Below are 18,241 nucleotides of genomic sequence, written 5' to 3' on the forward strand. Positions count from 1 at the left end.
ATAATTACGTCAGTGTTTTATGTATAACTTTTGTATTGTTGTTTATCAAAGTGCAATTCATTTCGAACCTACAGCTGATGACTAAAAATAATTTTATTGTTTTAATGAAACATATGTTTTGTTATTTTTAAACTCGAATTTTCTTAACAAATATCATATACAATTATGTTAGCAGTGCATGAAAAACTTTTTGAATAAAAATCTGGTCCGCAACTTATAGTTTTTCAGTAAATTCAGCCCTGCACTTTAATCAAGATGCTGAGTGCAGAATCCAGTTTTAAAAATTTCTGAATTAATGAACTAGAAAAGTGAGTAGGTGTCAGAAATGCACGAGTGTCACTTTGCACGGGAGCAATACTTTTTTCTAAACCAAAATTTTCGAAGTTTAGTTAAATCAAAATAGTCCAATTTAAAAATGATTTAGCAAACTTTTTATACTACTTTGTGGAAAACAACGTTTAAAAAAAAAGTATTAAATTATAAAAGTTCTGAATTCGAACAATTAAAGCAAAACTTTTTCTATAAAAATATATTGACCTTCTCTATTTCGTAGCTTTATTTTGGATTCTTATGTAAAACTTAATCAACCATTTTGAATAACTGAAAATAAAGTTAAACTAATTAAATTTAGTCCAACGTTGCGACCACAAAATTAAGTTTTAAGAAATTGTATGAATTAATATTGACGACATTTTAAATATGTTAGTGTCAATAATTTATAATTTACATTCATTTATACCTATATAATTAGATAAATTAAAGGTTAACAACAAAATTGAATAAACATACTTAAAACATTTATTACTAAAGTAAAAAATGCCTCAAAAACCATTTCTCTTGAACTCTAATAAAATAAAGAAATAATTAAATTAGCTTAATTATTTGTTTTTTATTTATCCATTTATTCAACGAACTTTAAAATTGTGTGTTGAATTAGTAGATCACAAAGAGTATTTTTAACAAAATTTTAGTAGACTTTAAACAAAATTTAAGCAGAAAGATTAGCTTGTTTAAATTTTTAGCTTTTTATTTCAATCTTGTTAGCATTAAATATAAAAACGCATCTCTACTATAGCATAGCTAAAACATTATTTTTACAAACTTAGAGAGATGGCAGTCAAAGTCAAAACATTAGTTAACAGAAGTATTTATTTCACAATTAAGGTTTATACTATACAAGTTTTTTTTTTCATATATATAAAACATAATTTTAATTTATTAATTGTTTGTAAACCTTGTTTTATTAGGAAGCTTTAAATTAATTTTTATATCTATTTAAATTCAATGAAAAAATATAATTTTGAAATTATAATAAAGTATAACTTTAAATTTATAACAAACTATTATGAAAAAGAAAATAAATAATAGAAAATTAAAGAAAAACATTTCAAGAAGTAGGGTACTTGCTGCAAGAAGCAGATGCAGTTTCATTTGATTCTGAACGCTCAGAACTTTCTTTGAGTTTTTTAAGATCATATTCTTGTTGTATTAAAACTATTTGCTCATGTTTTGTTTGAAACAACAACTTCTTAACAACTTCCTCTTCATTTGTGTCGTCAACCCAATCACCTTTAAAATTTTTATATTTATTATGTGCTTATCTTTCGTAATTTACTTAAAGTTACTATATTATAACGAGTAGGTGTCAGAAAAGCATAGCGTCACTTTAGCACGGAGTGACACTTTTGCACAGAGCGTCACTCTAGCACAGCGTCACTTTAGCGTAGAGTGACATTTTAGAACGGCGTGACATTTTAGCACGGCGTCACTTTCGCACTGAGTGACACTTTAGCACGAAGTGACACTTCAGCACGATCGATATTTTTAAGTAAATAAACTAAATACTAATTAAGAATATATTTGATAAAATGTTTAAAATTTAACTTTATTTAGTCAGCATCCTGTTGATTACGCAGCTTAGACTTTTTAAAGTGTGAGTTCAAGGGAAAGTATATCTACCAAAGTTATTTTTGCTTAACATAATAATTAAATAAGGAGTAAACTGTCTACATGTTACATAGTTTAGTTTTATAAGTTTAAACATAGCAGTAAAAATATTATGTAAGCATAAAAAAAGAATGTCAGTCCATGCTAAAGTGACGCCGTGCTAAAGTGTCACTCTGTGCTTAAGTGTCACCCTGTGCTAAAGTGTCACTCTGTGGTTAAGTGTCTTTCTGTGCTAAAATGTCATTCCGTGTTAAAGTGTCACTCCGTGCTAAAATGTCACTCTACGCTAAAGTGACGCCGTGCTAAAGTGTCACTCTGTACTAAAATGTCACTCTGTGCTTAAGTGTCATTCCGGGCTAAAGTGTCACCCCGTGCTAAAGTGACGCCCGTGCTTTTCTGACCCGTTCCCTTCATAACATACTTATGTATTCATAATTCTTACTAATGTTTAAAAACTGAAGTTAAGTATTAAATACCATTGAAAAAAGCATTTAACAAACTTATTTTTCCGAAATAGCTTTCGAAAGACTAGCTTTTGCTAAATATTTTGTATTTCTTAACAGTATAAACTTTTTGTAGCTACAGTAACTAATAATTAGTGATCTTCCGGGTTCCAAAATTAGGATCCAGCCAATATGGATATTTCAAACTATTAAAAACTACTAATGCTAAGCTTCAACCCAAGTATAATTTGTTATTTGTATAACATCTATTACTATGTTCTAAACCAGGGGTCGGCAAACTGTGACCCGCGGGCAAAATGCGGCCCTCAAAGTCTAAATCAGCGGCCTGCGACCTCTTTTTCAGCTAAAAATATATATTTTTATAACAATAAAAAATTAAAGATTTTGTAATAAAAGCTTACATTTAGGCTCTTAATTCAATAAATACTCATTACTAGTGCTTAACTATTGCTTAATTTATCAAATTTTTTTGATCTAAAATAATACTTTTCTACTGATTACTAGAAATTTATATAAATAAATGCGGCCCTTGAAGATTTTTTTTAATAAAGCGGCCCGCGAGCATTTTTTCGAAGGAAAATTGGTCCGCGAGCTGCAAAAGTCTGCCGACACTGTTCGAAACAATGGTGCGAAAATCTTTAAGTCAGCGGGCATGATGTACCGAAAAAAATCTTTGCAGGCCAGACTTGTTACAGAAAGTGTTTACGGGCAGCATAACTTTGAAAAGTATACTATAAAAGTTTTTTTAAATTAAGTGAGATTATAATAAATTGTTCTTTTTAAAAGTTCTTTTATGCACCGAAAATAAACTAAGGTTTTATCATACCTTTTCGATCATCAGACCACAACCGGTAGACTAAACCCAGGTTTGGCTTTTACGACTGTTTGGCGAGTTTTAATAAAATTAAAACCCGGGTCTAAGTCTTGTTGTTTGTCGAAAGCTTGTTGTTTGATAATCGAAATGGCATGATAACCTATATGTTAACTTAAGCTTGTTTACGGCATATGTTAGTCCAAATTTGGTTCTGACAGATTTCAGTCGCTATTTTTTCGTAACAAAAATAAAGTTTTATATTTTGCATGTTTCAGTAAATTTATTATAGAATTAAATCATTATAGTAATTATAATCAAACTTAATTAAATACAAAACTACAAACACCAAAAAAAATCTTTTTGAAGGCATAAGGAATGTTATCATAGTCGTGCTTTATTTAATTAATGTGTTGTTATAATGGTCTTTATATTTTTGTATCTAATTAACTTTGGTAAAACCAAAAAAGATAAAGAAATTTAAAAAAAATTGTTATACAAACTCTGTTTTTTTTTTTTTTTCAAACACAAAACGCATTATTGATTTCAATTAATAACTGGCTTATTATTATTTCAACATTCTTAGATGGTAACTAAAAAAACTGTTATTAAAAAAGAACTAAGCTTTTAGATAATGAAAGAGTTTATTAGGACATAAGTATATTAATCGAGTAAATTTTAGACTTAAAAAGTAATGTACATTTTAAGTAGACCCTCTACGTTTAGCTAAAAGTGACTAAAACTGCGCCCGAATCTAAAACTTGAGATTTGGCCCACGAGGACTAATTGTCTACCAACCCCTGCAGTAAATAATATTAAACTGATTTCATCACAGTCTTATATAATCTTATAAGATCTTTTTTTTTATCACGCGGCCCGATTTTTTCCAACAAGTAAGGCCCGCAAAAGACTTTCAGGGTAAGTACAGCTCGCCGACTAAAAGCTAAAATAGTAGAACAAATGAAAAACAACAATCAAAGTTTTTCTAAACAGTTTATTGTAAAAAAATAATAAAACTATTTTATTACAAGAAGTTACGTCAGTTGCAATGCTTATAGCATTTTTCTCCAATTTTGTGCAGTAGCGTGTGTTATTATGCGTGTTGAATTCGATTCGTTTTAAGCATATGAGGATTTGTTATCTTTATTTCTATGAATGATTATGAGTTATTATCTTTATCATTTATATTGTAACCAGTTATAATTTAGGTCTTGCTTTCTGTAGTGTACATTTAACCTTGTTTACTTGCTTTATTTTGTGTAAATACAGTATATCTCATTAGCATTTTATTAATAAAATAAAACTATTTATTCTTTCAATGACCCGATAGACAATGTACACACCCAATCTACCCCTTAAATATCCGTTATTATCCTGTAAAACTACTTAGTGCTTTTCACCCTTACATTAGTATATAAATCAATTACTTTTTGCAAAAGTATCTAATACTTCGGATTTTCAAATTTGATAACTTGCTCAAGGGACGTTTTGTTAAAAATCAAGTGTGAATAAAATTTCTCAATTTGACTCAAGTTTCTTGTAACTATTAGATTTAGTAGATCAGTATTTATACTTAAAACTTGTAAAATATAACTTCATCTACTTTAAAATGTTTGTATAAATTGTATAGCAATCTGATTATACTAAAAACAAAAAAAATAATTCTATTTCAAATAAAAAATACATAGTTTTAAAAATATTTCAATTTATTTATTAAATATTACTCAATTGTATTTATAGCTAATTAATTTAAGCTCTTTTTACAAATCAAAAGCTTTAAAACTACTACTTTTCTATATGGTTTAAGTTGCATTTACAAGTTTAAACGTTTTTATTTAAAACTAACTTTGTTCATCTAAATTATACGCATGTTGGGCTGATGTAGAGGCTAATTCATGTTGAAAACTCTGTGTAATAATTTTTTAAACTTTATTTCTACGTGTAATTTTCAAAAACATACAAATTTGAATTTTTAATACAATTAACAAAATATCTTAACTTTAATCTAAGGTTATGTCCTCTGAAATAGCTAAGCCAATAATCAATTGTAATGGAATTAAATAATTGAAATTAACTTACTGATAAAATATTATTGTTGTCCTTATTAGACGAGCTTGTTGCAAAAGACACCCTAGAATTATCACTAAATCTTTGTGGAGACGTTTCAGGAGTTTTTTGATGTTTTAAAAAGCTTCTGCACTTAAGAGACTTTTTCTTAAGCGGCGAGGCTTTAATTGTTCTGGTAAGAATATTTAAATTTTAGTATATTCATTATACAAACTTTTTTTAATTTGTTCATAAACTGTCAAAAAAACTTCATAAATAATATCTAACTTTGCAGTAGGCAACGTACGACCCACCAATAGAAATCTCCTGTCTGCAACGAACTTTTTACTTTAAAGACATCTTACATACAAAGACAACATACAAATCAAATAAAGTAGAGCCTATTCATGTGTTTAAAGTTGATTTGTAGTATACAGCTGTGCTCATTAAATTATCATTTAAATTAATTTATATTTGAATGGTTTATTTTTTATAATAATATTTTCACTCTTTTTTAATATAAAAACTAAGAAATAATATACTAAAAAAATACCTGTTAATGGTACAATAGTTCTTTAAAAAAACTTAAAACAAATATTTGATAAAATTGAAACATAGGATTTATAACAAATACTTTTTTAAGTAGACTACTGTATTTTAAACAAAACTTATTTTTACTTTATGAGTCGAACTAAATCATAGATAATTATTCTTACTTGTTTCTTTAATCTCTCGTACCAAAAAACTAAAAAGGGCACAAGTTTAAAACAAAACTCATATACTTCAAAAACTGTTTTAAAGTAACCAAATATATTAAATAAACACAGTAAAACTAATCAACAAAATACAACTCTAACACAAAATGAATTTAATTTAATAGTTTAATGGTAGTCGCATTCATTTTACACAATTCAAGTGTATTAATTTAAAGGTTTAAAACTGGCTTGAGTCTAATTAAATCAAAAATGTTAAAACATTGCTTTCAAACTTAGAAGTTTCTACACAAGTAGAATTAGTATTTAAATGTTCAAATATAGCTGTGAAACCCCAAGACCGTTAAAAATAAGAATTAAGGACCGTGTACCCTACTGCTTTCACTTTTATGTTGGTGATAAACAGAATAAAATTATTACAGCAGTAACATAAATGCTGTGAAAAGGCTCGGTAGTAGATAATTCAAATTTCTTATTCATATTTTCAAAATCTATATATCAAAACAAACTTTTATCTTAAAATTTTACTTTGCTATGTAGACTTAAAAAATAAATCGTTTAAATAACATACAGTTTAAATAAATAAACTATGGTAAACCTTACAGGAGGGGTCGCCACGAATTTGATAGTCGCAGGACAAGTTTCGAAAAAAAAAACCGCGGGCCGCAGTTTTAGTTAAAGCATGAACTTTTTCACTGTTCAGTGTTCATATTACTAATTTCAACAAATACTCCATGAATTTTCAAACAACTTATTTCAACAAAACACAATGTAACATAATAAACAATTAATTTACAACTTGGGGTGAATTGAACTTTTTTGCAGTAAGTGTGCACAGATTTTAATTACCTTCACTGATTTAGAAGGCCAGATCTACATGCTCGTGGGCCTCAGTTAACCCATATCTTCATTAGACATATTTAACAACGCACGTTATGAGTTAAAACTAAATACTACAAACATAATTATCATTAATTTAATCCTAAAGTCTTTAAAGTACTAACCTTTCTTCGTTTTTAAATTTCTTTTTTTGTTGCATAACTTGCATTTTTCTACAACTTTCAAGCGAATTAAATTTTGCCCTTCTTATCATTTCCTCCTCAGTTGTTTCTACATCCCTACTTCCGGTCATCAGCAATTTGTCCTCTAACATTTTTTGCTCTAACTCCTTCATTGAATCTTGTTTAACTTTTTCCATCATTCTTTTGTCAGCAGCCTATCACCAGTTTAAATGTTTTAAATATTCTTATATCTAAACTATATACAGTTGACTTTTAATTAAAACGGTATTAGATTAAAATTAATCAATAAATATACAAATTTAGTTATTATACAACGTGGTAAATTTATTTAAGTTTGTGAAAAAGTTTAATCAATAAAAAAGGTTTTATAGTTTCAAAGTGCATAAAAACGTACACAAAAATACATAATTTGCAACTAAGAACGTACCACTTCAATTTTTAAATTCTATTATGTACACAATGTTTCAAAAAAAAAAATTAAACGAGATCTTCAACTGCTAATAAAATCTTGTTTAAATTGTTTACAGGACTGAAACTTTGTTTTAATAATAAAATTTATACTTATTTGTCTTAACTAAATAATATTGTTCATTTTAATGTAAACAGCTTTTTCAAATATGATAACTAATGTGCAAATGAACTATTATATAACTACCCGGTTTCAGTGGAAAAAATTTGATTTTTCCAATTAAAATAAAACAGTAAATTGCATAGAGCAATGATAATTTAAAATATCATGTCAAAATTCGCATTTGCTTAAATCCTATATTCTTAGGTCATAATAATTAAAACTTTCAGTTTAAACTGTAATTAAAACTTTAAGATAATTTTTATTCAATCTACCGGATAACAAAGAAATTCAATATAATTACAAAAAAGCTTGAAAAATTTTAAATTAAAAAAAAAAAAAAAATGTATATAAAAACTTACAAAAGCCTTTATATAACAGTACATTTAATAAATGTTTTAAAAAACTAAAATAAAATATACATAACTCAATATCATAAAACAAAACTACAAGTTTATATTTTACTTTTAACATGTTATTATTATATCTAGTTTTAATAAAATATAAGAATTGATGAAATTCACTTAGTTATGAAAACAAATCTTTTTTTAACAAACAACTTTCAGTAACAAAACTGTAGTAAACACAGGAAATATAATTAAAAATTTAACATACAATATCTTAAATGATTATCAGCTACTATCAGTACTACTTGGCAGAGCATGATAACTTTTTTATTTTAAAAATTAAACTAAGTATATAATAACCAAGCGTGTAGTAATTAAAAATAAAATCTTTATAAAATCTTAAATTGCGTATTTTTAATATATATTAAGTTGATTATTGATTATAAAAAAATTTTAATAATATGTATTAAAGTTACTATCTAACAAAGTTATTCAGTTTTGTTAATTTAAGTAACATTAACTATACATAAAACAAATAGTGATCTTTTTTGTACGCAATCATTAAATTAAATTGGTGGCGTTTTGCGTTCCCAGAAAATATCAACAATTCTACAGAGTCTGTAAAGAACAACGTACTTTTAAAAAAATGCATTAAAAAATTGTATACAATACGTATTTATGGGACGCTTGACGATTTTCAATTTCTGAAAAATTGCATGTATTGTGAATCTCTTTTCACTTCAACATTAATTTTTATCACTTTCATAACCTTTTTTAATTGCACCTTCTGGTTCATTCTATTTTTTGATATTAGTCCATTAGAAAATGATTTAACAACTTGATAACTAGTGTTATTGTTTAAATGTTTTTGTGACAGCACTACTTAAACTTATTTCTAATTCTGCTTTTAGAAGGCATTTTTGATAGTTTTATCAGGAAGTTTCTCTCCTGTCTCTTTAAAATAGTTAACGGCATCTAGCAGAATTGCAAAGCTGCCATAAAGAACACCAACAGATCATATATAACACTTTTACTTTTTTGTTTTGAATAGTTCTTATGGTGAATAATTTTATTTTAGAAAGAATTTTCATTTAATAGTCATCTGTAAAGTTTAGTAGCTTTTAACATGTTTGTATTAGACTTAATGTAGATAAATTAAGTCCAGGATTTCTGCGTACGCACTTTTGCGATGTGTTCAAAGTCTTCACTGTGTTTATTTTTTACTGAAAATTGTTAAAGTTTTAATTATAAATAATTGTATAGATTAGAAAATAGTCCATCAATAAGCAAACTAAGTTAAATTAAGCATATTTATGTTTCAAATTTATCCAATACTTTTTTGTGTTTTATTTTGTAAAATACAGTTTTCTAGAGTCTTCCAGTGTAGTGGCAACCTTCTTGATTTTATTAATTTATTTATAACAATAAGTTATTTGTAATTTAGCAGTTGAATTAGCTGATAAGTAAATACTAACGTCACCAGATTCAAGACCAGGCATACCAAGCCCACAGCCAACAGATGGCTTACTAGGATCAACAACTGAGTTGTAGTGACATTTATTATGTCTTGATATTCTGATAGGAATATTCTTATGTTTATTATCTTCATTGTTGTTGCTTGTCCAACCTATCTTTTCCGGTCCTGTTTAAATATTACAGCATGAATGCACATTAAATTCTTATTTCTTGGTTGTTTACATGCAATTTTTAAGGGTGCACGACAATTCAAATTCTTGAAATTTTTCATAATTGGCCTAAACTCAAAAAATAAAACATATTTGAAAAAATTAATAATACGTATGTCGGTAAAATTACTACCCACTCACCATTTTTATCTTGTAAAGTTTTGATTATTTTTAGAGATATGGCTAAAACAAATTTTAAAATATACTTATTCTTATTAATTTTAAAATTAATTTTTTATTAGTTTTTATTTTCAGTTTATTTCTTTTATAACATAATTTTATTTATTAGATCTACAACCGTTTTTTTTTTATTTTTTTAAAACACTTAACACTTTTTGAGATATGGCCTATTAAACATTTTTTTAAGAACTTGAGTTGTCAGAATTTCAACTGTCATGTAATTAATTTAAAAAATAACAACCAATTAAAAAATATTAATTACAACTGATTAAATAAATTTTTTCCAGGTTTTCTGAATTTATTACAAGTTTTTGAAAACATAAGTTGGTAACTTGGTCCACTTTTAGTATAAAATTAAATTTAAGGTGAAAAACTGTCTTAAATATAAAATAGTATAGTATAAAATATTGAAAAGGTACTGTAATGCTACTTTAAATGTGTTGAAAAAAAAAATTCTAAATAATAATAAAAAAATGGTAAGATTTTATGTCTAATTAAAATTTAATAATTTTACGTGTAAAAATTGTTTAAAGTTCTAAGCTTTTCGAGGCTTTTTAGAGATTTCTGTTCATAATTCCAGGTTTGTAATCACATTTTTTCAAATTTCTCAAATTCCAGCTTTTTCATTTTTTTTTTGACTAAATTTTTAAATACTAAGTACTTCTAAGTTTTTGGCAACCCTGTTACTACAAAACTACTTAATAAAAAAAGTCTAGTCTGATAAACGAAATTTTTCTGCTTACATAAAATGGGGTTTAATGATTGATTACATAAGGCTTCCCGAATATGTAGCTGAAAAGAGTTCTCAGCTTGCTTTGTAATTAATGACACACTCATAATTATTACTAAGTGTTGCCCAATTGTAGAAAAATAGTTAAAGATAGTTCAACAGCGTTAAATAAGTCTTAAATTAGATTCTAGTGTACTTAAAACTTACTTATTTTGGTAACAATTCTGAAATATTTCCTAATAATATATATAACAAAGTTAACCAGGTTTTGGGCTCTGTTCATTTAAAACAGTTTTCTACACTAAACGATCTCTAGGTGTAATTTATAAAGACGTTTCTCGCATCCAACTTCATTTGAAAACTTAGTTTTCACTGTGGTAGTGACTACGTGCAAAAAGGTTTCAGAGATTTAACTTACAAATTGATCAGCATGTGCTAAAAATCTTAAATGCTGGTTTAATAGTTTATCAGAAAAACCTGGTAATAACTGCTTTTCTGCAATTGGACAACACTGAATTGACAGTCATGAGTGTGCCATAAATTAAATAGAGAATAGTTTTTCTGTTTAAATGAGAGCTGAGAATGTTTTTCAGCTACACATTCTGGAAGCCTTATGTATCCAATCATTAAAGCAAAGTTTATGTAAGCAGAAAAGTTCTTTTATCAGACTATATTTTTAAATTTTATTATTAAGTATTTTTATAGAAATCGTTTTCTTTAATATTTTATAAGTATAATTGCATATTGTTTATAGTTAATATAAAGTTTATAATTTTAAAGTTGGTTCTTTCTAACATTATTTTAAATCTATTAGTTTGTTAATAGTAAACAGTAATGTTTCTTTAGCTTTAACATTCAGTCAATTTTTAAAATCCAACTTCACACTCGACTACAATGTCATTTTATTTTTTTTAAACTTATAAACGTTTTTAAAACAGTATACTTTTGTTTTGGTTTAATTTACTAAGACACAGTTTTTGATAAGTCTTAGTTGAAAACACGTAGTTAAATAATAATAAAATTTGCATTGTTGTATTCCTACAGAGATTGTGAGTTTATTTATTGGTACAACTCATCATAATTAAAAACTTCATTATTTAAATAGTATCTCACAATTACAGGGTTCGTGCGCGAAATTTTTTTCATTTAGCCTGACTGAGACCAATTTAGCCTGGCATTTTTTCAAAGTAAGGAAAGTACCCTTTAGAAGTCATTTTAGGTATATGGGGGTCTTGATTAGTACTATTGTAGTCTCCGATCAACCAGCTTTATCTCAAAAATATTTTGAACTTTAAAAATCTGCAAAAAGCAACTCATAGCTTAGTTAAAACTAAATAAAATAAGACTAAATTGTAAAAAAGGTGATTGACCCCCCTATGCCCTTAAAATAACAAATTTAGTGATAAGTTTTAAAATAAGTGTTGTATCTAACCTATTAATAGTGTAAAACTTTTATTTATATTACTAAACACAATTGTTCAATATAATTAAGCACTAAGTAAAAACATTATAACTATAAGACTTATAATAAAACCACGTGCTTTGTCGTGTTTTATTAAAATTTAAAATGAAACGCTTACATATAATATAAATTAGTAAGAAAAGTTTAATATAATATTTTGACGAATGCTTAAAAATGATACATAGTTATAAATCCTAAACTCTAAATAAATCTGTATTCTAATCTCTAAATAAATACATTGATTGTTGATGTCGTATCAGATTTGAAAAGCTTACACTTAAATTGAAAAAAAAAACTTTAATATTTTGTTCTTGTATGGAAAAATGAATTGTACCTAAAATTTGTACTCCCACAAAACTTAGTACTTATATCTTATAGCTAAGTTTTAGTGTTGTGAATATCTCTAATAACTTTAAACAAACACTAAAATATATGAATAAACTGCTTAGAATTTTAATCTAATAAGTAATTGGTATAAAGCCTTTAAACTAGAGATTAAAACAGTACATCTACTCAAAACAAAATTATGATTTTTTTTTTTAATTTTTTAGAGATTCAACAAAAGTTTTAAGCATTTATATTTACAAAAACTGACTGATTTTGCCTTTAATAACTAAATATTTATTAAGAAATAAATTCACATCTCAATTTAATCTTAAAAAGGTTTCTCAATTTTTTTTATAAAATTTTTTAAAGCATTTGAGTTGAGAAAAACTGAGATTCTCAAATTTTTGAATAAAAAAACTGATTTAGCCTGACGTTTTTCAACTTTTTTCAAAAAAACTGATTTAGCCTGACTTAGCCTGATTTAGCCTGACGCGCACGAACCCTGCAATTACTAGATTATATTTTAGACTATTCATATTAAATAAGGGGTCCAGTTAGAGCAAATGAATTTATTCTAAAAATAAACCGCAATGATATAAGCAATAAATTTCAAAAGTACAAATTAATTTTGTAACTTTTATAAATTTATTGGCAATAGTTAAAACCGAATAATAAACCAAGTTTTAGTGAGTAGTTAACTATAAAACACTTAACGAAGTATCAAATATATAAATCTAAATCTAAAGATTTAAAATAATTAAATATAATCTAAATAACAACTTTGTATTTGAACAATAGGAGATAATAAACATACAAATATCACAGTTCTTATACAACTTTATCATTAGGTACTTTACACAGCAACATAACAACAAAAATCTAAAAATATTTTTTAGATAAAATTATGCTTGAATACACTTGCGTCAGAATTTAAACTTCATTATCTGATTACTAAAACTACATATTCAAAACTCAAAATAATGAAAATACAAGTAAAATAAGACGATATACATTGATATATTATTTGAAAATGCTATGAAAAATATATTTTTCATTCTTAAGTAGTTTGCAGAAAATCAAAAATTTTACTTAATAACTAAAATCAACAAAAATTAAAAACAAGATCATGAGTTAACTAATAAAAATCAAAAAAAATCAAAAGTGTCATTAAAAAAGGAACAAAAAACTAGCATAGCTTTTTCAGAAAAAATCTTAAAACTAGCCTGAACTGTAAAAAACAGTGCATTTTTTTTGGAAGGTAATAAAATAGTATGTTAAAGTTCAATTTATCATTTAATGTAAGTATTAAATTGAAAATAAATAGAATTAAGTTATTGCTAAAATTATAACAAGACCTTACGTAAAAAAACTTATGTATATAATAAAAATCACATTAACTTTTTGAAATTCTGTCAGTTTAGTGAGTCATTCATGTAAGTACTCCGTTTAAAAGTGTTTAAATTTAGGCAGTTTTAATGATGTATTTGTCTTTATGTGATTGTAATTTTACTAAGTATGTAAAACTGTTAGAAGCAACAATGCCTATAACTAGCTTATTGTTTGTTTATGTTTAATTGTTAAGTCTTTTATCACATAAAGTTCTAGTTTAGCTTTTATTGTGTACTTGGTTTTTAAAATCAGTTATCAATATATATTTTTTTTATAACATTAGTTGGTTTACTATAATCAAGAGCACCAAAATCAATCCAAACCTTTCTTGTCTTTTACTAACCACTAAAATACCCCTACAAACCATTTAGAGGTATAGACAGGATTAGAATAGGTTTTTGAAAAAAAAATTCTACCCACAGTGGGCCCGCAACTGGAAAAAGCAAAAAAAAATTTGAATTTTTCTTTAAATTTATGGGTAGTAAGCCAACATTCTAACGCATTTATTGTTTCAAATTAAATCAAAAAAAATCCATCTATAACTGAAGTTATGTCACTTGGCGCGAGGCGATTTGAATGTGTTTTTTAGTTCAAATTTTGATGTCTTTAAAAATAGAAAATCAACGCTTAAATAAAAATCTATTAAAAAACTACCGAAACATCAAATTATTTTATCACTTCTTTCAGAGTTAAAAGAAAATTTTAAGAACTGTTAAATTAATACAAGTAATTAAGTTTATAACTTTCTTTTACGTGAAAAAAGTTTTTGTATACTTATTTTAATCGACATTCTAGTTAACTTTTTAAGTAACAAAAATTCCAGGTAGGTGAATAAATATAAGTATATATTTTTTAAAATCCTCAGATTTAGTAGATTAATAAATCACTAACAAAACATCATCCACCTACCCGAAATTTTTATAACAAGAAGCATTTCAGATTGAAATAGCCAACAATTTTTCCAACACCCTATAGAGTCTATTTTTGAAATTTGGTTTAAAAATTTTAGTATAAAGAATTCTTTTTCATAATTAAAATTTTATATTTAGTATCTACTAAAAATCTAAAAGCTGTTAAAAAGAAAAAAATTATTTAATTATATGTTTAATTTGCCTTATATTTTATTTTTAAAACAAAGATATTTATAATTTAAAAATTCATAGAGCAAAACTATTTTATAAGAGCTACCACTTAAATTCCAATTAACTTTATTCTGTTAGAATTTTTTTTTAGTTTTGAAAACTTAACAGATACTACAATAGATTACATTAAAACCAAATACTGTAAAGAGCTACAAATGTTAATTTTTTAATGAAATCTCCCTATTTCTAGTTAAATGCTATTTGGGCCACTGTGCGACCTTTACTGAGTTTCTTCCATGTTTCTTAAATTTTCTTCCAAGTTTTAAAAGTGAATTTTTTTGAAAATTGTAAGTTAATCTTAAAATAAAAAAAAACGTGTTTTTTGAAAGTTTACTTAACTTAAATTACTTAAAATTTACTGTATTGCTTTTTTTTTCGCCTGTACTAACATTTTGAATTTATATCTTAAAGTTCTTATCATATGATTGTTCACTATACATATAAAACTATACTTTAAAAAAATTAACAAAACTTTTTTTTAAACTCATTATTATTTCTTGAATTACTTTCAAAACCGTCGTGAGCAAGAAAGTATAATAACAAATGTTAGTTCTTTAAGTATAACTTTTTTTATATAGTAAATGATAAATTCAGAAAAATCACAAATAACGGTTGACATACCATAAGGACAATTTGAGAAACTTAAATATAATAGTATTATTACTACATATAATTGTTAAAAAGCTTTTATACAAAAAACTTAAATAACCATAAATCTAATTAAAACTAAGATGTGCTTTTTAGAGGTTGTTTAGTTTTAGGGTTGCCAAATTGATTTTTTTTTTCCAGTTTTTCAAAAAAAAATTAGTAAAAAATTTAATTCAAGGTAAAAAAATACTGTCTTAAGTAGTATAACAACATCAAAAAAATACGGTAAAGCTACTTTAACAATTAGTTTTTTAAATGATTTTTGTTCAAAATTTCAGGTTTTTCTAGTTTTTTTTTTAATTTCTCAAAATCAAGGTTTTTTCAGAATTCTAGGTTATTTGAAAACTCTGTTAGTTTTCTTTATTGTTCGTTAATAAAAGACTTTAATTTTTGTAAAGCTAATAATAAATTTATAACTTTTAAGATTTTGTGTTTTGACTATGTATTAGTGGGTTTAAGGACCTATGTGTGACACATAAGTAAAGTATTTACTTTAATAAGTAAGCCACTAAACAGAGCTGGTCTTTCTGCAGCCTAGTAGTGACTACTTGTGCAAGCCGTAAAAGAACAACTTACTTTATTATAGCTTTTTAAATATAAAAACTGTTTTACAATAAATAGATAATGAGAAGATCGTGCCTTTTAATAATTGGTTTTTGTGTTTTACCTGTATAGAGTTCTGTGTTCATAACTTAATTGCTCTAAAGTATTAAATTTAGGTATTACAAGTATATAATGTATATAATAAATATATAATAATATATACAAGATGTAACGTTAAAAGGCATTAAATCCTGGAGATCCTGATAAACTAAGCTTATCGGATATATTCTTAGCGCTTTATTGAGACTCCGTAGATCTGTTCTTAAATTTATTTGAGAGCAGTGAAACGCCGTTAGTCGGAATAAAGTTTTGACACAAAAACATCTGTACTAATATATATATACATATATTTTTTTTTATCTACTTCTCAAAACGTGTTAATAATGTTCTTGTTTCTTTTATTATGAAGTAGTAGAATACTACAATAACAAAACAGTCAATAAATAATGACTCTCTTGTTATTCCAGTACTTTTCCACCTCACACACAAAATCAACAATAAAACTATGCTAAAATTTTGTTGTTACCATTACAAAAAAAAAATCGAAAAACTTTTTTTTTAATCATGAAATCTAACTATTTTTAATATATATTTTTTTAATATATCAAACTTTAAAGAACTTAAGCAATAGTAAAGGTAGTATTTTTACATTTCTTACTTATCTTTTCTATAAACCGATTAAACAAAACGAGCATTTAACTATAAACAGTATATCTTTATACAATTTAAAATAAATATAACTCATTAAAGGTACTCTAATACAACTCTAAACATATTTCTGCTTAAGTTTTTGTTAAACCACTATTATACATAAATATTATATATATAAGTAAATACATAAAAATTAATAACTTTTAAAATTGTAAAAACTAATTACAAAACAAATTACAGTTATGTATTGTTGTCATAATTATTTATAATAAAAATATTAAACGTCAAAACTATCATATGATTCATTATAACACTTACTTTTTAAACATTTTAGCTTTTTTAGAATATTGAACTAAAAATTTTACTTTTAAAAATAGAGTTTAGAACTAAAATAAAAATTATCATGGTACAAAAGTTTTTTAAACTTATTCTCCATATAGCAGGTTTTAAAAGTCGGGCGAATGTCACTTATACACAACAAATTTTTCATTTAAAATAAATGTATTTCGGAAGTAAACAATACAACTTCCTTAGTTAAAGAAATACTGGTATATAAAATTTTTTATAAGGATAATAGTTTTTATAGTCCATAAGGTTTTTGATTAACTTTTTTATTTCTTTTACAAATAAAAACTAATAAACACATTGCAAACCACTAAAGAAGGAGACAGACTATTTCAACATAAATTAGTTCAATTTTACTTCCTTTCAAAATATAAAAACAAAATATTAAAACTAAGTTGCGCGGTTCTTTTACTTTATTAAAATGACATATATTTATGTGTTATAAACGAGTTAACACAATTCGACGGAGTTCTGTAATAAAAAAAAATACCGCAAGGAAAGAATAGAAGGTAAAGCAGGTGAGTATGTATATTCTCCTAAGGTAACCGTAATTACTTAACTAATAATGCAACATTAATGGCATAGGATCCATTTGATTTTTACTAGTTATATTATTTTGCAGTGAGCTATCATATATTTTTAACCGCTTAACAAAATTTATAAGTAATTTTTGAAATGTAAGCGATCAAAGTCAGTGACCTCAATAAGTTCCTTTTGGAAGGCGCAAATTAAAAACACGAAAATACACTATTTCACAAATAATCTATCTTCTCCTTTATTTTATAACCAATTTTCTTCGAACTTTTACGGTAAGTCTATTACTATTATTTAAACTGATTTAATACAGATTTTTTATTTTTAATGAAAATAAATTTAAAAAAAAACACCTATCTTTTTATCTAAAAAATTTAATTAATTTAAAATTGCAACATATAAAGTCTCTTTAACTATAAAAGGAAGAAATTTTAAAGAGAAATCCTTGAAAAATGAAGAGGGTAGATTAATAATGGATAATTCAAACTTCTGAGAAAATTGATCCTAAAAAATTTGCGCTACATAAAATTGTATTGAAAACTTTTTACAAAAACGTCTATATCTCAAAAAATAATTAAAATCTTTATATTCTATAAAAAATGGCTTGTAGTTTATACTTTAAGCTTT

The 18,241-nt window shown here is 25.4% G+C and overlaps 1 protein-coding gene across 3 annotated transcripts in view; it reads right to left on the bottom strand.

Moving 5' to 3' along the window:
* Positions 1-909: 909 nt before the first annotated feature.
* The window catches only part of LOC145835934 (OTU domain-containing protein 5-A-like), a 48,628-nt gene continuing 31,296 nt past the window's right edge, over positions 910-18,241 (bottom strand). For all 3 annotated transcript variants that reach the window (XM_082943699.1, XM_082943698.1, XM_082943700.1), the window contains 5 exons: positions 9,394-9,560; positions 6,986-7,197; positions 5,302-5,461; positions 5,069-5,129; positions 910-1,569 (listed from right to left, as the gene is read on the bottom strand). In XM_082943699.1, coding sequence (XP_082799825.1) covers positions 1,388-1,569; positions 5,069-5,129; positions 5,302-5,461; positions 6,986-7,197; positions 9,394-9,560 — 782 coding nt within the window. In that variant the 3' untranslated portion in view covers positions 910-1,387. The remainder of the gene's footprint in view (positions 1,570-5,068; positions 5,130-5,301; positions 5,462-6,985; positions 7,198-9,393; positions 9,561-18,241) is intronic.

Source organism: Thalia democratica, chromosome 5, assembly GCF_965202585.1.
Source record: "Thalia democratica chromosome 5, ktThaDemo2.hap1.1, whole genome shotgun sequence".
Lineage (NCBI taxonomy): Eukaryota > Metazoa > Chordata > Thaliacea > Salpida > Salpidae > Thalia > Thalia democratica.